General features: G+C 36.2%; 2 protein-coding genes across 6 annotated transcripts in view; both read left to right on the forward strand.

Moving 5' to 3' along the window:
• Positions 1–23710, forward strand: part of LOC113650988 — a 142917-nt gene that overhangs the window by 38939 nt on the left and 80268 nt on the right. For 4 of the 5 annotated variants that reach the window (XR_007143633.1, XM_047816949.1, XM_047816950.1 and 1 more), the window contains exons 10-11: positions 1462–1536; positions 11214–11309. Coding sequence is in view for 4 of the 5 variants with exons in the window: in XM_047816949.1 (XP_047672905.1) it covers positions 1462–1536; positions 11214–11309 (171 nt within the window). In the remaining variant the exon portion in view is untranslated. Of the gene's footprint in view, positions 1–1461; positions 1537–11213; positions 11310–11608; positions 11693–11766; positions 11818–12214; positions 12266–13776; positions 13864–14043; positions 14140–14236; positions 14256–14360; positions 14419–14575; positions 14651–14836; positions 15849–23710 lie in introns of those variants that run through there. The other variant, XM_047816951.1, reaches the window with a different exon arrangement.
• On the forward strand, positions 17734–18858 carry LOC113650991 (peptidyl-prolyl cis-trans isomerase FKBP10-like). The gene is made up of 2 exons (XM_027159574.2): positions 17734–17817; positions 17991–18858. The coding sequence occupies exons 1-2, from the start codon at positions 17751–17753 to the stop codon at positions 18182–18184; spliced, it is 261 nt and encodes an 86-aa protein (XP_027015375.2). The 5' UTR covers positions 17734–17750; the 3' UTR covers positions 18185–18858.

A 23710-nucleotide genomic window follows, 5' to 3' on the forward strand; every position in this document is an offset into this window, starting at 1 on the left:
TTTTCCCATAACTAACAAATCTTTCTTTTCCTCTATTTTTTCACATTTCTCACAAGACTTGCACCTCCATTGCTCTCTTGCTAGCTTCACATCCACGGTAGGCTGCACTGTGCTCCGCTCCACAGTTACAGCATTTCAATTTTACTCCTTCTCCACATTTCCCATACTCATGCTCACCTGAACATCTACCACATCTTTGTTTACCCTTACAGACAGCTGCTACATGGCTATATCTTTGGCACTTAAAACATCTCAGTGGGGGAGGGATGTATGTTCTGACCTTGTACCTTATGTAACCTATGAATAATGTACTTGGAAGTCTTGCTTCATCAAACTTAATCATAACAGACAGGCTATTGCATTTCTCCCCATTTCTGGTTGTTTTAAGGCGTTTTACCTCCAGCACTTTTGCCCCTGCTACATTGTCTTTAATTTGATCTTCTTTGATATTTACAGGTATTCCTGTGAAAACTCCTCAAACCAACGAATTGTTTCAAGTCAATACACATTTTATTCTCTTGCCATCTATTGTACTCAGTTCTATGGCTTTCTTTTGTTGTTTTTTATTCCTACAGAAAATCAGCAGTGCTCCACTTCTTAATACTTTTGCATTTTTGATCTCACCTAGCAATTTGTTTATCGATTTTGTTACCAAATGACCTCACCAAATGATGACCCCTCCTGAGATAGTGTCATGATCACTTTATATTCTTCTTCTTGTGGTTTACTTACTATTGTCATACTTTGTTAACTATCTGTTTCATCTATATATTACAGTATATGTTGCCTTTTTTTTTCTATTTTCCAGATCGCATTACATTCCAAACACTCCTATCTCTCCCGCTTTCTTCTTCAAATCCCATCTCACTTCCGGTCTCCTCACTTCCTCACTTCCTTCCATCTCCTACCCAGTCACAGTCTAGCTGTTGCCAACCGCCGCATCCTCCGCCAACAAACACTTGTCACATGCGCTTCTCTCTCACACTCCCAAGCCACCACCGTTCCCCTCAGTGGGGAAGACGTTAAGGAGTGAAAATTCACAGACAGTGATTCTGCGCTGCTAAAGACTAAATACTCAAGACAATTAGACTCATAAGGGACAGGTGTGTAGAGGCAGGAAGGAACAGACGAGGGCAGACACGTGATCACAAAACGTAAAAATAAGACACGTGCAAAAAGTCTGGGTCAGATCCTGACACACATTTAACTTTTTACATTAAAACTATTTCATTTTTAAACATATTCTACACTTTTCTTGTCTCATTGCCAGACAAATCCTATGATCAGTTTAATCCTGTAATATTTCAGTTTTAGTGTATCTGATGCTGATGAAACATTTACATAATTAAGATTATTTAAGCTTCATTTGCAATAATAAAACAAATAATAATCACATTTTCAAACTGAACTTTCTCGAGCAAAACTCTGATATTTCTGTAATTAATATTCTCTGTTTTTCAGGAAGTGCGATTGGGGAATTATTTCCACTCTTCATTTTGGCTTTGTTATATTTTCGTGCTTTTTTCACGTTTCTGAGTAAGTACATCATGTATCTTATACATGATATCTTTATCTTATTTATTATCTCCAGTCAGACATTACATACATTAAATTTGATGTAATATGAATTTATAACCATATGATTGTACTTTGAGTCCCCAGACTTTACATTAATTACAAATCACACACTTAGATACAGTTCACTGATCTTACAGTAAAACTTCATTCCTAAAACACAAACTCTGAAAAATACAAACTTTGTGTGTTGGTCAGAAATACAATGAATTAAAATGTTAAACTGAAGGATTTGCTGAACTGAGAAGACAAAACCTTTGTTTCTGGTGCTCTAAAAATTTCACTTTTGATTCTGTTAAAAAACATCATACAGAATTTTATACTGTGTTGATTTAGTTTTAATTAAATATCTTTAAAATATACTTAACTCAAAAATGTGGTGTAAAAGGTTAACTTCTCTCCTTTTTCTCTGTCTGGATAACTTTAATAATGTTAATGATGAACAATAGAGTGGTTGTTATTGTACATTCCATCAGATTTGAGTATTTTATTAACAGTTCAGTAGTTTAATAGCACTGCACTAACATTACATACAGAACAATACAGACATGTGCTTTTTCATTGTGTTCATGTATACTGATGATCAGCCTTGAATTACGTTTCACACTCGTTACAGCTGATTTTTATTTGATGAAACACACAAAATGTCATTAAAGGTCAGGTGATTCATTTATTTGTTAATAATTGATTAACAATTTTATTAGCAGATAAAAATGTTATTAAACACAATCATAATGTAAATAATGTTGAGTGTTACATGCTGAAAGAGATAAAGAAAACAAATCAATCTAAAGAAGAGAACCAAAGTTAAAGCTGCTATAGAATGTTTTGCAAAGATTTTTTTTTTTAAATATTATTTTTTATTTGTAGGAAAATCCTCTAAAATACTGAAATGACAATCTTATAGATAGATGAAGCTCAGCAGAGAGTGTGGGACGGACAGATTCACAGATTCAGGTTATTTTTGTCAGGGTGGGCCGGAAGGGAGGACTCAAATGCAGGACGTCGATGTAAATAATAAAAAGTCTTTAATGAGCTTGACAAAGTAATCAGGCAAGTCAGGTAAACACTCAGCGTAAAGACCAGTCTATAATCCAGTACAGAGGCAGGCAAAGAATACAGGGCAGGCAAAAACACAGTGAAAAAGCAGTCCAATAATCCGGTACACAGTCAGGCGGGGTGATACAGGGTATGCAAAAGCACAGAAACCAGAAACAGATTCAAACCAGGCAGGCAGAACAGGAACAAGGTTGGATGAATCACAGTGTACAAGCTGAGAAGACCATCTTACAAGGAACCATGTGAAAGCGGCGTCCTTATATAGTGCCTAACACCTAAAATGTTTATAAAAATAAAAATGCCACCCGATGAGAGACACGGTGGGTGGCGACAGCTGGATTGTGAGTGGAGCGTTGATGATAGGAATTAGTGTAGCTTCCGGAAGTGATCCGGAAATGGAGGATGAAATGGCTGATGAGGATAGTGGAGGCAATGCAAGTAATGAATGGAAATTGGTAGAAACTCAGAAAAGAAAGAAAAATTGGGGACAGTGAAAAGGGAAATCACCAGGCAAGAAGGAGGAAAGAGGAGTATAAGGTATTGCTGAAGTTTGCTACTGAGTCTGTTAATGTCATAAACCCTTTGAAATTAACAAAAACAAAAATTAGGTACAATTGAAAGTATCAAGACATTGAGGGATGATGAATTGATATTGTTCTGTAAAGACGATAGATAACAAAAAATGGCCCTGGGAATAAAATCACTGATTGGACACAAAGTAGTATGCTCAATCCCAGAAGAGAAGAATAGGGTTAGAGGTGTGATAACAGGGATCCCAACTGATGTTTCAGCTGAGAAAATCATAAGAAATATATCTGGGGCTGCAGTAAAGGATGTCAGGAGGCTCATTGCATTAGAAATAATGAAAAGACTGACAGACTCTCAGTAATGTTAAACTTTGATGAGAACAAATTGCCTGAGAGAGTATATTTAGGTTTTATGAGCTACAATGTCAGGCCATATGTTCCCCCGCCGCTAAGATTTTACAAATGCCAAAAATATGGCCATGTAGCAGCAGTTTGTAAAGGAAAACAGGGATGTGTGCGGTGTGGTGGTGAGCATGAATATGGCAAATGTGGGCAAGGTATTAATCCAAGATGCTGTTATTGTGGAGGAGAGCACAGTGCAGGATACGGCGGTTGTTTAGTAAGAAAGAATGCAGTTAAAGTACAAAATGTCAGAGTGGCAGAAGGAATATCATATGCTGAGGCTATAAAGAAAGTAAAACAAGCACACAAAGTAATTGAAACAACAGAACCACAACAAAAAACAGTGTTGAAAGAGCAAAGTAAAGAGAGTGAAGTGATTGATGATAAAGTATCATTCGTAGCATTCATAGCAGAAGTGTTAAATTGATCCTCCCAAACTGAAAGCAGGACAGAGAGAATTAAAATCATTATTATTAGTAGTATTAGCAGTTAGAGGATGTTACAGTAGATATGACAAATGAAAGGCTTAAGACACAAACAGTAATCAGTCAGACAGAATACAGTCAGGCATGTGGTGGTACATAATGGTGTTAACAATAATGCAATGGAATGCAAGAAGTTTAATGCCAATGGTCAAGAATTCAAAACATTAATTACAAATTAAGGAAATAGTCCGGACATTAAATGTGTTCAAGAAACATGACTGAAACCTCAATTAAATGTTTTAATTCCTGGATACATTACATCAGAAGAGACAGAAATAAAGGAAATGGTGGTGGGGTAGCAACATTTATTAAACAAGATATTGGGTATAGAAAAGTTGAGGTAAATGGGGAGCAAGAGGTTGTAGTGGTGGAAATATGGGAAGAGTCATCCTACGAAACGGGTGCCATTTCCACTTTGCAATTGTCCACATTTTCATTAAGAACAAACTTTTTTTTTTGTTACTTACAACTTTAAATATTATGTTAATCCTCCAAAAAAACATATTTTCCCACCTCAGGCACAAAATCCTTAATAATATTATCATTTTTATTCTGGCAAGGGAGTCTTTTTTTTACCACCCCGTCATGGACAATATGTATGCCATAAGAGTAGTAAAACAAGAAATATATTTTTAAAATCTAATGTTTTCCTAATAGTAAAATGTCCCTTTTTTGGAAACCATCAATAGAAAGTCTGTAATTTGAATAATTATTCTTGTTTTTTTAATGGCCTCACTGTTTGTACTTAAAAAATGAATACACTTAAAAAATACAAATAAAGTTACATTTATTTGATTAGTCCACACAACAAGAACATCATTCAACATTAATTTATGTAAAATTTATTTTCTTTTACATACATTTTTAACAAAATGACCCCGTGACTGGGTGGTAACTGATGTCACGGAGTGTTTCACTGTGACAGGGTGCTATGGACAAAGTGTGTATCTCTATGGTATGCTTATTTTAAACTTATGTATAAAACTGGGGAGGGGAAACATTAACATTGGAAATTTAATGGAAAACTTTGTTCATGCTCTGAAAAACTAAAAAAAAAGGGCATCATTACAGTGACTGGGAGAGTCGCATCCACACATCCCTTTGTATTTCCATGTGGCGGGATGTCACAGGCTGTGGTGCTTGAATGATTTCGAGCACATCATTGAAGAGATACAGTACCACAGCAAGTCATCTTTTGGAGGCCAGAAGAACCTGTTGACCTGTTGATGATCCCAGGATAAAGCTCATTGTCATATTTAAGCATGCACCACTTCCCAATGAGATCTCCACTTTCCCAAGCAATTGCTTCTGTTGGCACCTTTTGGGCTGTCATGTTAAAATGATGTGTTGTGAAGCATTGACATCTCAGGTGCTTTTGCGTGGAGCACATTGTGGATGGCACTGGTGGAATCTTGCCTGGCATCTTTTCCATTGCCTGCTTAACAGCTTCAGATGATACATAAAACATCTTAACAGTTGTAGATGTTTCAGTTAGGGCCTTATATAGCTCATGGGCATCGGGTATGTCATGGCTGTTGGTCACCACCTTGTCCGCTGTTCTTTTCAAGGTTCCCCCAACACCGTCTGGGGCCCCCTTGCCATGGCTTGCCTCAAAAAAGTTCCACGTTCCACTGTTTTAGACCTCGTCTTGCAAGCTCTGTGCTGAAAAGGAAGAAATTTCCTTTCTGTTTGTATTGGGTACAATGTCCATCACTCAGAAAGTGTAGAACCGATACATCTGGGTATGTGGCTTGCAGATAATTCAGCACCGGTTTCATGTGTTCCCATATAGCTGGGGGGCTTTTGTGTTTGGAGGGTGACACTGTGCTAAAACATATGGGCTCTTTTTCACCACTTATGTACAAAACACCAGTGTGCAGAGTAGCTTGTTGGTGCACGGAGCCAAAGTGGACAGCTTGGATCTCTGAGCTGTATTTGCATGTGTAGTTTTCAGAGAAGTCAATGTGGATCACTGCCTCCTCTTTTGACAAGTTCTTCTTCAACTCTCTGCAGTAGGAGTATTGTTGATTTATGTTGAATGTGTGTCTTTTGAATTTATGGAGAAGAGTGTGGAATAACTCCACAAGATTGTCTTGTGTCCCCTCCATTGTTGTCTTCAATGTGATCTTGACAGAGGTTGGACCCTCCCTCGCATCTTCCCTTGCTTTCTCTGCTGTGGCCCATTGAGTGAATGCAACCTTTATCAGAATCCTTCATTTCACACATCTTCACATTCAAATGGGAAGCAGAACCACCCCGTCACATTCCTTACCACCACGGCACAATAAAACATGTGACGGGGTGGTAAATATCATCCCAAAATGGCCGCATGTCTCCCATGTGGTCAAGTTCCTCACCTAGCATACCTGCATTCTATCTGAAATATAATTTTATTTGCATTAATAATCTTAAAAAATATATAAAAATTAGTTTTCCCTCTCTATCTTGCGTGACGGGTGGTTGGTTTGAGCTTGACGGAAGCTGCCTAACATGAAAAATCAACATATAAAGAATGTAGAGGAATGTCAGTACTTGTCTGTTTTTGTTCTTGGCGGCAACAAGGCTCCAAGATGTCACTTCCGCTTTGTGATGTCATTTAAAGCAACAGTACATTATTTATTGATAAAACAAGTTAGTGTGATGGGGTGGTAAATCAAATTGAAGGACGCACACAAATCATAAAATATTTACAAAAAAATAAGGTTTATTTTGAATAAAATATATCTTATGTGAAAAGGGACACAAATATAATTCTGAAAATAATATCTCTTTTTAAAAATACATAACTTATTTGGTGATATTTTGGATACAAATGTCATGTTGGTCAACATGGACATGTGAAAATGGCTAAGTACTAATGCAAAATTATTAAAAATAGTATGTTATTCTTTAAGAATAGTGTTTATATTATATATCATGCTAACAAGAGCACTTCAATAAATAACTTTAAGGTTTGTAAGCACATTTTGGGACATTTTTGTGCCTTATGCATCTCATCAAATGTTGCGGACACAAATGGCACCCGTTTCGTAGAATGACTCGGAAGGTGTACACAGTATTAGAATAATTAACTTGTACAATCCATGTGACAGGTTAAGCAAGGATAATCTAGAAACTTTTGGAGGGAAAGAAAGTTATAAAGTGGTGTGGTGACTTTAATGCACACAGCACATTATGGGGGAGTACAAACACAGATAGTAATGGATTGATTGTGGAAGACATGCTAGATTGGGGAGGATTAGTGTGCATCAATGGTGGAAGCTATACAAGAGTGGATTTGTCACAAGGAAAATATTCAATATTAGACTTAACTCTAGTCTCTGAATGTTTTGCTAGAAAATGTGATTGGAAAGTATTAAATCAAAGTACAGTGTGTAGTGATCATTTCCCTATCAGCAGTACAATCAGTTTAGATATAGCACAAATTGTGGTGGAAAGAATGCCAAGTTGGAAATTTAAATCAGCCAACTGGGACAAATTTAAAGAGTTATGTCATAACAGAATGTTAGAAATTAGTAAGTCTATGGAAGATGTAGAGGATTTTAATTATAAGATATGTGAAGTTCTTCAAAGTACTGCTATAGAAGTAATAGGTAAGAAGAAGGCTGGTATCAGGAAGAAAGTCGTCCCATGGTGGAATGCGGAGTGTAGTGAGGCAATTAGTAAAAGGAATAAAGCATTTAAGAGACTTAGAAAATCATTCAATTATAATGAATTTATTCGGATAAGTGGTAGAAAATGAGTGAGCTGAGTGAGTGAGTGAATTTATTAATTATAAAAAAAACACAGGCCATAGTGAGGAGAGTAATACGGACATCTAAGAGAAAGTATTGGAGGGATTTTTGCAAAAATATTGGGGAAGATATTGAAATGAATGAAGTTTGGAGTATGATAAGGAAAATGGGAGGAAAGCAAAGAAATAGCAGCATTCCTGTATTAGTATATAACGATAAACTAGTCATATCAGACAGCGAAAAAGCGGAGATACTAGCAGAAACATTTACTAAAGTGCACAGTGGTTCAAATTTGTCAGATGAAATGAGGAGGTATAGGGAACATATCCTGAAGAAGTACCCTCAACTATTGGAAGAAAAAGGACCATCTGGATGTACTTTAGGTTCAGAGTTTACTCTATATGAGCTGAAGAATGTGCTTGCAGGGGTTAAACAGTCTTCACCAGGAAGAGATGATATTTGTTATGAGATGGTAAAACATCTATCAGAGACATCATTAAGTATAATCTTAAGTCTTTTTAATAAGGTGTGGGAGTCAGGGAAGTTACCAGCTGACTGGAAGCATGGTGTTATAGTACCAATAGCAAAGCCAGGCAAGGAGCATACACAACCAAATAATTACAGGCCCAGTGCATTAAATTCAAACCTTTGCTAACTAATGGAAAGGATGGTAATGAGCAGATTGGTGTATATCATTGAGAAGAATCAAATTTTCTCACCATATCAAAGTGGTTTCCAGGAAAAGGGCGAAACACAATGGACTCTGTGCTCTGTTTGGTAGTTGAAATAAGAAAGGCACAAGTAAACAAGTGTTAGTAGGAGTATTTTTTTCGTGTTGAAAAAGCTTACGACATGATGTGGAAAGAGGGACTTTTAATAAAATTAGAAAAAATGGAAATAAAAGGAGGAATAATTGGATCAAGAATTTCTTGTTTAAAATAACTATACAAGTTAGGGTGGTCTGAATTGTCTCAGATATATCAAATAGAGAATGGAAAACATTAAGGAAGTGTTAGCAGTCCTATTCTGTTTAATCTAATGACCGATGATATTTTTAAACAGATGGACACGGGGATAGGAAGGTCTTTGTATGTAGATGATGGCTCGCTGTGGAAAAGGGGCCACAATATGGGGCATGTGGGGAAGTGTATGCAGAACGCTGTTAAAAAAGTAGAAAATTGGTCTAATGAATGGGATTTCCGTTTCTCTGTAGCAAAAACTCCGGTGATCTGTTTTACAAAAAGAAAAATCAATCCAATAATGAATATTAAAATGTATGACCAGCAATTGGAGCAAGTGTCAGTAATTAGATTTTTGGGAACGTGGATGGATTCAAAATTGAATTTTAGAGCTCATATTCAGAAAATGGTAGACAAAGGTAAAAAAGTGATAAATGTAATGAGGTGTTTATCAGGAGTTGAATGGGGGGCATGTCGTCAGTCTCTTAAAAGGATTTATTGTGCACTGATAAGAGCAGCTATTGACTATGGCAGCATGGTGTATAGTTCTGCATCTAAAACACACCTGTTAAAGATCGAGGCAATTCAATCACAAGCTATGCGAATATGTTGTGGAGCAATAAAAACATCTCCAATAACAGCAGTACAAGTAGAGATGGTGAAATGCCTCTAGAAATCTGAAGGTTCAAATTAAAGATGAGATATTGGATCAATGTAAAGGGACACTTGGATAGTCATCCAGTTAAGAATGTTTTGAAGAATTGCTGAGAATATGAGTATAAAAAACTATCAAGCTTTGGATGGACTGCAAATGAGGAAGCACAGAATATGGGAATTAGTGACATCAAAATTGCTCCTTACGTGGCAACTTCAGTAATTCCTCCTTGGAAATTAATAATTTTAATTTAATTGTATTTAAACATGCCTTTTTAACTCATTACAACGCTAACTAAATGAGAACCCTGAGCTTGTTTCTTTGCAACGAGACGGTTCCATCTGGGGGCAAAATAGGAGACAATGACCCCTGAAGTGTGTTGCTTATGTCCAGTTTATTCCGTTGTTTTGTTTTGGTTGCCGTCACTGCAGAAATCCCCGCTTCACACAGATAGCATGTCGGAAATGGCGATAGGGATTTAAGTGCTGTGGTGACAATCTCAGGGTATTCCGCCATGACTTTAATCCAGATCACCGGCAGAGTTTCTAACGACGTCTGTTTTGTACTCATTTTTGCTCATTTGTGGGTTAAATTTGAGCAAACACTATATACACGTACACCAAGCACTGTTAAACATGAGAAAGTACCGGTGAACAGAGAGAAGAGCGATACACACCTTCTCTCTCCACCAGAGCTACAACACCACTGCCGCTTGCAGTCGCTCAGCTCCAGACGTCACCTAAACCCGGCCCGATAGCATGATATTTTGCGCATGCGCGGTATTGGTGCGGCTTTAGGTGACGTCTCTCAGCTCCCGGTTAACCTCGCGTCCATGGAAAGTCGCACAAACCCGAGAGAAATACACCACAGTAAATAAAATGGAAATAATTTAATGTTCCTTGGGCGGCCCGGTACCATTTGGTCCCGCGGATTGGGGACCACAGTGATAGAGGAACAAACGGTAGACACTTTCATCATATTCAAAAGAAAGTAGGGCGAGAAAGAAAGTTTGGCAACAGGAAAGAAGATGTGTTAATGTCAGGAATGCGTCTTGGACATTGTGCATTAAATCAGGGTCTGTATAAAATGGGGAAACTGTGATAAATGTAGTCAAGCAGAATCAGTAGAGTACATACTTGTAGAGTGTGATGCATATGAAGGAGCAAGAATTAAACTAATTCAAGCTTCAAGATTGTTTGTTATAAATGATTTATCTCTTCAGGTTCTATTAGGAAATGAATCAAAACAGTCTAGGATATTCCCTGAATTAGTTATTTTCTTAAAACAAACAAGACTGATCAATAGAATTTAACATATAGTTGTATTATTAATTAATTTATTTTTTAAACTTCCCAACCATTATGTGCTCCACACTCCAGTCCAGTAGGTGGCGGTAAATGCACCTTAAGTTGGTTTGCCGTCCACCATTAAAAATCAAAAGAAGAAGATGGCCGCCGCCCTGGAAGTGAATATCCAAGATGGCCGCCGACCTGGAAGTAGTGTAGCAAAGCAGGAAGTGTGTACAGAGTGCTGACAATTTTATTCCCATAATATTTCTGTAATAGTGAAACACAGCAGATAATAAATACATCCTCCAGTTTCAGCCATGTGTCTCAGTCCGTATCCTATTATATCAAATAAAACAGCTTTTTAATGAAAGAAAGTCAGTCGTTCTGGAGTGATTATTACTTTGATAAGAAAGTATGAGGTTTGTAGATTCTGTAGTGTGCAGCAGATTTAATAACTTCAGTAAGACCAGTGACAGATGTGTCATGTGGAGATGAAGGTGATGGAAAAAGAGCTGTTTGTTGTTGCAGGTTATTTATTCCAGATATCATTGTGGTTGCTCCTGGAGTTTGTTAGAGCCTCAGGGTCGATCTACATCCATTATAATTTGGATATTGATGTGAAAGGTAAGTACCAGTCCTGTTTCATTACTGTTTATTGTTAGAGGAGAAGCTTTTCCACTGGATGATCCTCACATGGTTTTGTGTACATAAGAAGTTCTAATTGTTTTATTAAAAGCTAAACAGGAAGTCGATCAGGAAGCTAAGAGCTGAAAGTTAAGAATCATCCAGTACAAAAGCTTCACTGTGTTTTAGCTTTAAATGTGTTTTACTGCAGTTTAGTGAATTATTTGTACACTGAACATTCAGGTAATAACAGTGTCATGATCACATTGGTGTAAAATATTTGTGTGTGTTTTTTGTAGAACGTGACGCTTTGGTCTGTGTGACTACATTCCTTCAAGTCTTGACCCAGATTACACTGTTTACATATCTGAACCCTTCACGAGGTATTCAATACTTTTTAAATCTTTTTCAGATGCCTTTTATTTTGAAAGCATATTTTTTGCTTTATTATTCACAGGTGAAGATTCAGATACAGAATCTGAGTCCCGAAGCACAGGAGCACAGCAATGTGAGTAAAAATTATTTTTTGTCAAACTAAACTGCCACGTCTTATCCTGCTGTTTATCCAGTTGGTATTCTTAGAGCCTGTTCTGTTTATAGAGAACATTATTCTGTAACCTATCTCTGGTGACAACAACAACAACAAAAAAAAAAAAAAAACACAGATTTTAATATGTACCCATTTTTTCCCTAAACATAAAGCAACATTCAGAAACCAGTTGGAAAAATAAGCTGATCCTTCCTACTTCCATAATTAATACAGGAGAAATTAGCAGCCAGGTTACTAATGAAATACACAAGATTATTTATTCATTAGGAATGGAACAGGAAAGAGATTTGGTTTCTGCTATCACAGACTTTGTACCCCTGATATAAATTCAGTGATTTTGCTTTAATAATCACAGCTGAAGATCCAGATACAGAATCTGAGTCCAGAAGCACAGTAGCACAGCAATGTAAGTAAAAATTATTTTGTCACACTACACTACACTGCCACATCTCAATCAACATTTATCTGAGCTAACAGATGCCTTTAAAAGTGCAAACACATTTATACACAAAATTTTTGATGTCTGATAACGATAGTGATCACGGTAAAACATCATGTGAAATGGTTAATGGGGAACGTCTGAGCTCAGAATTTTATATGATGAATTTCCAGTTACAACAAACAGCTTAGACGTTACAGCTAATGAATTTCACTCAGCAGTGCTTTTTATTAACAAACACAAAAGAACAAATTCTCCAGATCTTTGTGATATTTAAAATTATAAATCCCCCTCAGGGCATCTCCTCTCTGTTACAGACCAAATATCATTAGCATTTGCTTCCATGTAGAACAGTTTAAGCTGAAAGTATCTGTTGTTGTGAAATGTTTGGTTTTTAATTACACAGACGGAAACTAAACCATTTGGACCATTAACACAGAAAGGTTACTTTTGGAGTGTTAGAATATTAAGGCATACGTACAGCATGCACTGTATGATAAAAGAAAAAAATATTTAACATTTTTATTTATCAGAGATTATAGTTAGAATAAATAAACTACTGCTGATGTTAATTCTTAAATCAGAAGTTGATAATTAATTTTCTATAACTGTACAGCGCTGAGTATTTATGTCTGTAATATATTGTAATAATAAATGTTATTGTTTCTATTAACAGCTCATGTACAAATGGAAGCTCTGCTATTTACAAAGAAAAGCATATAATTATTCCTGTGGTTTTCTGTTAGAAAACATTGTGAACATTATCACTCATACTGTAGAAGCTGTAAACAGTCATTTTATTTGCCAGACTCTTTTTTTTCCTATTTTGACAAAAAAAAAAGAAAGAAAGAAAGAAACAACACATGTTTAAAAGAGAAAAATGTTCCTTAAACTTTGGAAGTTTCTGTCCTGGAGACGGGTCTCATGAATAATCAATAACGTTGTCCTAAAGTCAGAGGAAAAATAAAGTACAAACTTTAACTCTGTTTTTATTTATCAGGGACTAAATAACAGTTGTTTTCTCCTCACTAACTTCTATAACAAATAAATTATCTCAGGTGACAACAAACAAAAAAAAACCCACAGATTTTAATATGTATCAATTTTTTCCCCTAAACATAAAGCAACATTCAGAAACCAGTTGGAAAAATAAGCTGATCCTTCCTACTTCCACAGTTAATACAGGAGAAATTAGCAGCCAGGTTACTAATGAAATACACAAGATTATTTATTCATTAAGAGGTTACCAGGGAAGAAATTTTGTTTCTGCTATCACACACTTTGTACCGCTGATATAAATTCAGTGATTTTGCTTTATTATTCACAGATGAAGATTCAGATACAGAGTCCACAGCAACACAGCGATGTGACTAAAAATATTTTCTGTCACACATGCATGTTGATTGAGATGTGGCAGATTACTGAGTTGAAATAGAAAAGTGAATGTTTTCTCTAATTCTCTTGTCTTTGTATTGTAGGTCATTTGGTTGTGTTCATGTTTGGTACAGTGGGGGTTGTGTTTGTGAATGCTGTTGTGTTATCAGTAGAGCTGATCCTAACAGCACGTGAGTGAGCTGTGTGGTCTGTGATTTAACAATAATACAACATTCATCACTGTAAAATATGTTAGTGTGAAATTACTGACAGATAAATATGATATTAAACACAACAATGTTGCTGAAATCAGTCCAGTTAATATTTACATGTGGAACTTTCTTTTCTTTTCCACCCATAATTATAAACAGGAAACGGTGAGCGTACAGTGGATCTGCGACTTATTCTCCTACCGACTGAAAGTGTATTTGCTGCGTGCTACCTTGCTTTACAAATATCTACTTTCTGTAAGTATAATCTACTGGATGTGTTTAGTTCTTGTGTTCACTCTAAACATGATTAGTTTCTGTTCTAAAAGACTGTCATGGTTTTTCTTTCACACAGGGAAGGATAACAGAGAAGGGTATGTGTGTATTTTTAAGGGATATAAATATACAGAACGATTTATTTTACTTGTCAGTTTTGTTCAGAATGAAGACATGGTTGTTTTTTATTCTCATTATTACAGGTTTAGAGAAGACATAGAGAAGCTGCGACAGAAGTGTGTGTGTAAACAGAGACAGAGGGTCAGTATATGACTGTGTGGAATATTTAACATGGAATAAATAGAAGCTTTCAGCAAAAACTGGTTAACATCATTAACCTTTGTGCAGTTTCTACATTCTACATATGAGACAAATAAGCAGAACATTTCCTAAAAATAATGTCTCATCTTTAACACAGGATTCACCTCCACAAAGTAATGAACATGAACTGGAGAATCTGGCTTCTGTTCCTCAGCCCTCAGGGTCTTAGCAGGTAAGAAAAATCCCACTTTCTTTTATTCTACAGTAATTGTTTATATAATTACATAGAGATGAAACTAATAAAATCTGATCCACAATTTATTTATTTAGATTTATTATATGTTCAGCTGTATACAGTATCTCCCTGTGTTAATAGACAGAGTGATACATTTTCTTATTTATCTCACATTTGTCTCAGGAATATTCTAGTAATAAAGTGGACATCGACTGTCTCAACAAACCCAAACTATCACCCCTCCACCACCACGCTTCACACTTGGTTTAATCTGCTTTATAGCTCTATAGGTGACATGATGTTGCTTTTGGGGTTTTATTTATATAACTGAACATTAAACAGTCTGACATTGGACTGAATTTGATGAGAAGCTCACTAATGAAACATACAGAGCAGCTGTATTAAAGGTTCTCCTCACATGTAAACAGTCCTTCTAACTGTAGAATGGTGAATCCTGACTTCTGGCTGTTGTCCTTTCTCCTTGGTATGATGTAGACACACACCCGAGTGCTCCAGAACCCCAAACCAAAAGTTCTGCTTTTATACACGTAGTCACACCTCACTGATGAAGATATAATGTTGTGTATTTCATTAGTAACCTGCCTTCTAATTACTCTTGTATAAAAATGCCTGCTAATTACATAAAAATATGGAAGAAAGGTGTCATTTTCCCCATAACTCTGAATGTACTGCTTTTATCACCTCAAAGTTTTTTTTTGAGATGCTCATAATGTTCTATTTTTATATTGAATTTTTTTATTAGTTTATTTATACATGTATTTATTTTTACAATCCAATGTTTGTTTCTCCAATATAATTGTTTTTATTATTTAATTTCCAGGAATTATGACTGGATTTATTAATTAATTGCCTATTTTGAGACTTTGAGACATATTATAGAATATAGATAAAGATTTCAACTCTATCTGCCATTTACTGTTTTAATCATCTGCCACATTCACCTGTATTTATGATGCAATAATATCAGAATTCCGTGCATAAATATATGAATCAAAGTGTACAAAATAATATTTCATGTAACAGAAATACAGTATTTCATGTTGCTTGTTCTGCTTTATTATTGTTACTAAATCTCATGTACTGGATCTATAATATATTCAGCCATATGAATGTGGAGCTTCCTGGTTTGTTATAATAATAATGAAACAGAATTAAATTCATTAATATTGTTTCATCACTGTCTTTTTCTATTATTTTTGACTACAGATTGTGTTTTGTCGTTCTACAATTATTCTGATTAAAACCATGTTTTCTCTAAAGAAGGGCTCTAACACACTGATATTAGATTTATATTCAAATAATTCAGAAAGATTTTTCTACATTTTTGAACAGAAACAATATTTTAGTGTTTCCTGTCTCCTGTGTCCCACAACACTCGTCTTTAGACAGAAACCAGCTAAAGCGGAAGACAATAATGTTTAATACAAGTCTTTATGTATCAGAGACTACACTACAAACTGAGAGTAGAAATAAAACCAAACACATTTTAGCTGAAAACTGTTTTGCTCACAGAAAACACTTTCGACACGGATCAACCTTGAAAAAACAAACAAATTAACAAAAATAACAAAAACAAAAATGCTATAATAGAAATTCAATCTTTTTTTACTGGTGCTATAGATCATTGTGTACCAGTCATTACAAAGCACATAAATTATGAGTCTGCTGTGAACGTGTCCCAAACCAGATACCCTATTCATTACAACTGCCACATACACTCCATCAGGAAGGTCTCATCATCATATACAATAAAATTTAAGGAATGAAATATATTTATACCATTGTGTGCATTTGTTTCAGTTACGATCACTCTCAGACACAGGATAATATAATTGGAGATGGCTGGTTGATTAAAGGACTGGATGAAGGGCTGTTGGGAAAGTGTGTGTGTGTGTGTGTGGGGGGGGGATTAGAAATTTTGTCATCCCTTCATTCCTGGCCTTTGGAGAGAAAGGATATGGTAAAAACACACACACACACATTCATCTAAAAACAACAAAACAAACACCACAGCTGTCTCAAGCAGCTTTTTTCATGGACAGTGCAATACAGTGGTTTTCCTTTGTCTGGGGTGCCAATAATTTTAATCTTAGAAACAATAGGAAGATGTTTAAATAAATGCAGGATGGTAAATGTAAATAAAAGTAAAAGTAACTAGTCGAGGCTGTATCTCAATAAGAGCTCTATCAGGCATGTAGGGCACTAGGTAGGCTGCCTGGGTTATAGGTCACATCTGCCCTGGAGTAAATAGAACTGAACAGTGATGCTGTGAACCTGTAGAAATTCTAATATCTGTTGTTCTAAACATTTTACTTTTTCATTTAGTTTTCTTTCTTCTCAGAAATAATGAATGTTTTTCACTAGAAACTAAAAGTTTGCATATTTGTATGAAACATATTTTAATCACCAAAGTCTACAAAGTATGAATGTAATGATTATTTATGAATATAGTAGTATATTATATATATATATATATATATATATATATATATATATATATATATATATATATATATAGTATTTTTTAATATTTATAAACCTTATTTATGTGAAGTTAATTCTAACATCAACTCTGACATCTAACCTTCTAAAATAAAACATTTTTATTTTTTTTTACACTAAAATGTTTCCATTCACAAGCATTGAAACCTTTCATTAAATTCGTGAATTTTTTACAGTAAAAATTGTTTTATAGAAAATAAAAACACAGTATAACAAAGTATAAATGTAAATTTCCAGATTTTTACAATGTTAGTGAGTAAATACAGAAAATAGTTTTAAACTGAAATGAAGCATTTATTCAAAAATTAATTATTACATATTATAATCAAATTATAATTCATACAAATCTGTGTGGTAGATATTTTAATTGCAAAATGAATAAAAATTGAAAATATAGTATCATTTTTGTTGTAAAAATATTCACGCATTAAACTTTTATTTATTTACTCAAAAGATATGAAATAAAAATTATGTTTGATTTCGAGATGATATATTACGGTCTTTGTCAATAAATTGGATGTTTTCTGATGCTCTGTATATTTATGCTGCATCAGAAGAATCTCTTCACAGGTTTATGTTGTGTATGAGTGAGAGGAGGAAGATCATCATGCCACCTCACCTTGCATACGGACACCAAGGAGGTAGTCACACACTCACTGTGTTTAAGAACTAAAAGACACAGTGCTAACGCTCGTACCCCAGCAACACTCACCTAATCACACCTACATATCTGTCAGTCATTCCTGCCTTAAATTCCTTCTGTTTTTTAATTTTTTACATTTTTTTATGATCTATTCCTGTTATCTTTTTTCAGGTAAGGAAATCCCCGTCTCAGCCGGGCTGGTGTTCCATATTCATGTGATCTACTTCCACAACCCGAAAGACTCGGTGAAGGTGGATGTGACATTCAGACAGGGGGTGTGTAATGAGACCAGCCAAGTTAATGACTACATCCAGTATTACTACAACTGCACACAGATGGATGGCACACTGCTGTTTACCTCGTGAGTCTCACCAGGACACAACACTGTCTCACACACTCACACACACACACACACACAGACACACCTGCCTCCATTCCTAATAGATTTATATTCTTATTAATGGCTTACAGATCCATTGGATATGATTTAAAATAATTTTAGTATTTTAGAATTTTAGTAGAATGCAGAAAGGTGTTCCTGAAGGTTACCTGTTCGTTTGGCTGGACGAGACGCCCAAGGAGCTTTTCAGGGCTATGGACTTAAATCAGGACAATGAAGTTCCACAGGAGGAGGTGACACACACACACACAGAAATTCTCTGTTCTCTATAATACTCTCTTAAGCTAGTCCATACTCTAATATTTTCAAATCGTTAAAAGAGAATTCAGGGTGCAGGGCTATGTGCTGCTAAGGGGGTGTGGCCATGGCCCATGAGTGTCACATGGCTGCAGAACATCGAGGAGACATGTCTAGGTGCTATGATGTGGCCATCACATTAACTAAACAGGTCACACTATTAAGTATAATCTGAAGCATACCCAGTAATTCTGCATCTTGTGATACCGATATTAACGTTTCTCTTCTTCTGTGCTTGAAAAGGTTGAAGTCCTGAATATCACCACATTTAAAATTGGAGGAAGATGCAGAGAAAGAAAAAAGAGCACACACATACAAACAAAACCAATTCCTCTCTGAGATAAAAACCACTCAGGATCTTTTCTAAAATAAAAAAATAAAAAAAAACACCAACATCATTAATTTTTCTTATTTTGAACAAGAAAATAACGTGGCCTTCTTTCTCCAGTCCATACACATGGAAAACCTAATAAATAAAATTCTGTGAACACAGTGCACTGAAGATGTAAAGGGTTTTTATATTCTGTAAATTATAAAATGAGATGGATGTAAAACTATTATATCTGAAATCAAGTAAAAAAAATCTCAGGAAGAGAAACAGACAATTTATAAAATCAAATACAAAATGAAATGTCTTATAAAGAAAAAAATATATTACAGATGAGATGAGACTGTTACGTCTCACTATGAGTCTAGATGATATGAGGATGTAACACGTGAAAATGTAATTATTAAGATGCGGTCAAAAGAGAACCTTTCCTCTATTGGTGAAGTGTGGTGTGTGTGTTCAAGAAAACAGACAGAGGCTGAAGCTGAGTCTGGCTTGCTTTATAGTAAAAATAATTCGATAACAAATAATACCATAAACAGTGAACCAAATATACATTTGAAATGTCTATTTACAAATTATATACAAACAAACGATAACGATAACAGAGTGAGGAACAAGAGCGGTGCTAAAGGAAAGAACTCAATAAAACAAACATTAACTAAACCCCAATACAAATACTAAGCTAAACAGAAAAGAAACATCTCTAGCGCAGAACGCCACTAACTACACTGCCTAATAACATAAATAAAAGGATTGGCATCCGCTCATAACCTAGTGTGTGTAAACAGTTTTACTCTGTGTGATGAAATGTAAGTCATGTGACATACTAACCTGGTTCCAATCACTATGTATCGGAGAAGGACTGGAATAAACACCGTTAAACCGAGAGACTTCTATAGCAGCATCATAGTTCGCAAGGTGGAAAACTTAACAGACAATAACTAAATCAGAATTGGGAATAAGCAAAGGCAAATACACAAGAGCAAGCAAACGCAGGTGAGCAAACAACCAGGGAAAGCCAACACCTCCCATCCCACGCTCATGTCACATCCGGGTCTTTATACCTGGTCAGTAACACCGGATTGGCTCTTGGAGTGTTTTGTGAAACGATGACTGGCGGACGAATTGTCCAATCACAAGACCTGCAAGGTGGAACAGTGGAACAAGAGGGAAAGAGAGAAAGAAAACAATATGGGACGCAACACCTACACCTTTTCCTTAGACCCGAGACAGAGCATCTGCCACGACGTTGTCTATACCTTTCTTGTACCGTATCTTGAGATTGTAATTCTGAAAAATAAGGGACCACCTCATCAACCTCTTGTTCTGATTACACATACGTAAAATAAATGTTAACGGGTTGTGGTCTGTGTAAACAATCATAGGAAAGGTAGATGAACCAACATAAAGCTCGAAATGTTGGATTGCTAACAACAAAGCCAAAGCTTCATTCTCTATCGTCGAATAATTTTGTTGATTTCTATTAAACTTCTTAGAGAAGTAACAGACACGGTGATCGATTCCATCCTTATCCTCCTGAAGAAGTACGGCACCAGCTCCTAAATCGCTTGCGTCCACCTCCAATTTGAATGCCAAAGAGAAATTTGGAGCAGTCAGAACCGGCTCAATACACAGCAATACTTTAATATTGTCAAAGGTTGTTTGACATTCAGATGACCAAATGAATGGTTCTGAAAGACTAAGAAAAGTAGTTAACGATGCAGCAACAGAGGAGAAATTTCAAAAACACCAATAGTAACCAGCCATGCCCAAAAATCGACGCAGCTCACGACGACATCTTAGCCATCACCGGGCGAACCTGACCATACCTCACCTGCTTACCTGGGTAAGTCACCGTAGCCTTACCGATTTCACATTTAGAGAGGTTCAAAGTCAATGAAGCTTTCTGCAAATGCTTAAACACAGTTTCTAGAAGGGATACATGTTCAAAACAGTTTTGTGAATAAATCACTATGTCGTCTAGGTAAGCATTACAATTTGGAACATCAGCAAGAACCAAATTATCCAGGCTCTGAAAAGTGGCTGCGGCATTTCGCAGGGCAAACACCATAACCTTGTATTGAAGAAAACAATCTGTTGTTACGAAAGCTGAAATTTCAGACACTCTGGGGGTTAATGGAACTTGCCAATATCCTTTGAGTAGATCGAGCTTACTCACAAATTTGACAGAACCAACACTGTCGACCCCTTTTCCACCGAAGCAGTTCGAGTGCTGGTTCGGAGCCAGAGCCTAATTTAGAACCAGTTCTTTCTGTTTCGACCGCCAAAGCACCGGCTCCGAACCAGGAAAAGTGGTTCTTAAGTAGCACCAAAACGTTGCTGGTCTAGACTTAAGAACCGCTTGCGCCAGGAGCTGTGGGCGGGGCTACTGTTAGCGCATTTGATAATGTACCTAAAGTATACTAATGTTTAATACATTTTTACTTTACCGCGATATGATACATTATCAGCACACATGATAGTAGGTAGCTACATGCTAAGGCTAAATTTTTTCTGTGTTAACAATAAAATAACGTTATGTAATTTATCGATTACAACCTCCGTTTATACAGATTACACGGGGCTGCACGTACACGTTTTATTCGCCACGTTTGGATGCCAATGTAGGTTCGCAAAGCCATGAGCATTAACAGTAAAGCAACATCCGCCATTGTTGATGTGTTTGTGTTTGCCGCTGCTGCGTTAACGTTGCTGGGACACGTGACACGTATACAGTGACGTCACACTCGGCGCTGTGATGGCTCTCTAGCCGGTGGAAAGGCAAACCGGTTCTTAGAAGGTTCGCCCGTGGAACCAACTTTGAACCAGCACTAGCGCTAGCTCTGAACCAGCACCCGGTTCTTTCCGGTGGAAAAGGGGCAACAGTCATCAATCCTTGACATTGGGAAACAATCAGGTACAGTTACAGCATTGACTCATCGGTAGTCTGAACAAAAGCGTACGGTACCATCTGACTTTTGTACTACTGGCGAACTTCATGGACAAACACTAGGAGTGGCTAAGCCCTTCTCCAACAAATACTGAGTTTCTTTCTTCATTGCAGCTCTTTTCATAAAGTTAACTCTATAAGGGTGTTGCTTAATCGGTTGGGCCTCCCCTACTTTGATGTCATGCTGTAAGACATTGATAAATGTAGGAATATTCCACAATATAGGAGAGAACTTGCTAAGGAGCTTAATGATATCCTCCTTCTGATAAGTGTTAAGATGTACCAAGAAACCTGACAATAAGCCAATCTATCAGATAACAAAGGGGAATCAAACTCCAACAAGCCTTCTACATTATCTAGCTTGTAAGAAATGAAAATGCGTAGTGTAAAAATAAGACGATGATGTTGAAGATCTTAATGAAGAACAAGAAGTTTATTCCAGCATAGCAGTGACAAAATACATGACGTACATTGGGTTCATCGGAGTCAATAAGAACCCCGAGCAAATCCTGCTCAAGCTTTATATACAGTTTTCCCTTTTGGTAATTTAAATGAAGTTCCGCTTTGAATGTGAATTGAGTGTAAGAACTGAATGTCTCCCAAATGGTTGGGCTACACCAATAACCAAATAACCAAATCACCATCATGCATTTGTTTAGTCAAAAACCATATCTTTTCCTACAGGACCTTGTTGAGCTTTGACAATATGGTCATCCTTTCTTTGCCTTATGACATAATGACATTAAAATATTACATAATAACATTATATATTTTGGTATCTCAAAATTAAAATTCTGGGACATCTTCCTCAAAGACTAGTTGTCTGCTGGATTCAATGGCATTGTCTGTAGGGTGAAATTTACATATAGAAAGTAATATTTTCCTATGAACCAAGCTGTCTCTGGTACTATACAAAGTAAAGTATCATTAATCGGACAAAGGGTTAACATTTGGTTATCATTAACAAAGATAGAAAAGTGATCAAAAGTTGTAGTGACATGTTTTCCTTTTTGAAACTATTACTCTTGTAAAATTATTGTGGACATGCATCAGATTGATTTCACAAGCCTCATAAAAGATTTTTAACTGTGTAATAAACCTTGAAGTTCTTAAAGTCCTTTCTTTACTACATTCTTCTGTAATATTCCCAAATTGTCCATGTTCAGAATCTTTCTAAACTATTTTTCAAATGCTTTCAAATCCTTGGGATTATTTACTTGAAGATGTTCTCTGAGGAGGTGATGAACTGGTTGCAACAACACTGATATCTCAGGAATGCTGTTGTCAAGAAGACCTTATACATTCCTGTTACACTGTTCATCTGGGTCTGGAGATCATGCTGTAAGGTTCACCAAGACCGGAACATGGATCCATTGTAGATAAGCACTTTGGGATAACTTTGGGCACTCTTGTATCTTTAATGCTGTCACGGAGCTGACTTTCTTGTGCATTCCCACATCTTTATTTCTTTTTGATCTGAAAAACACTTGAAAATATAATGAATCCCCCCCCCCCTCCCCTTAACACAGCACACAAAAAACATTACAAACACATACAACATAAACATTACATGGCCCTTATGGCTGCCATCAGCTTTTTATGACGTTAATGGATCTATGTGGAATGATCACTTACCAGGTTGTTGGTTTTTAGTTTTGTGGCAGAGTTTGTTATGTGAATCTCTGCCTAGTCTCTCCCTGTGAGCAGACTATGGGCCCTCATTTTGGTAATTCTTTACCACAACATCATCACTACTTTCAAATTTGTGATGGTGCACATTCTGTCCAGAATGCATTTTGTTTTTCTGACTTTGCCAAATTTGTTGAGTAGTTTGGTGAAAAACACCAGGCAAGGAGTTACACAGATTCTTGAGCTCCTTTTCTCAGTCTGTTTACTGTCGCCTGTAACTGGTT

The sequence above is a fragment of the Tachysurus fulvidraco genome, chromosome 8 (assembly GCF_022655615.1).
Source record: "Tachysurus fulvidraco isolate hzauxx_2018 chromosome 8, HZAU_PFXX_2.0, whole genome shotgun sequence".
Lineage (NCBI taxonomy): Eukaryota > Metazoa > Chordata > Actinopteri > Siluriformes > Bagridae > Tachysurus > Tachysurus fulvidraco.

Bases quoted from the DNA above. Each gene is read 5' to 3' on its own strand.
- LOC113650991 (XM_027159574.2), top strand. From the start codon at position 17,751: ATGTTGTGTATGAGTGAGAGGAGGAAGATCATCATGCCACCTCACCTT. The intron at 17,818-17,990 runs GTAGTCACACAC...ATCTTTTTTCAG, and splicing joins TGCATACGGACACCAAGGAG to GTAAGGAAATCCCCGTCTCA.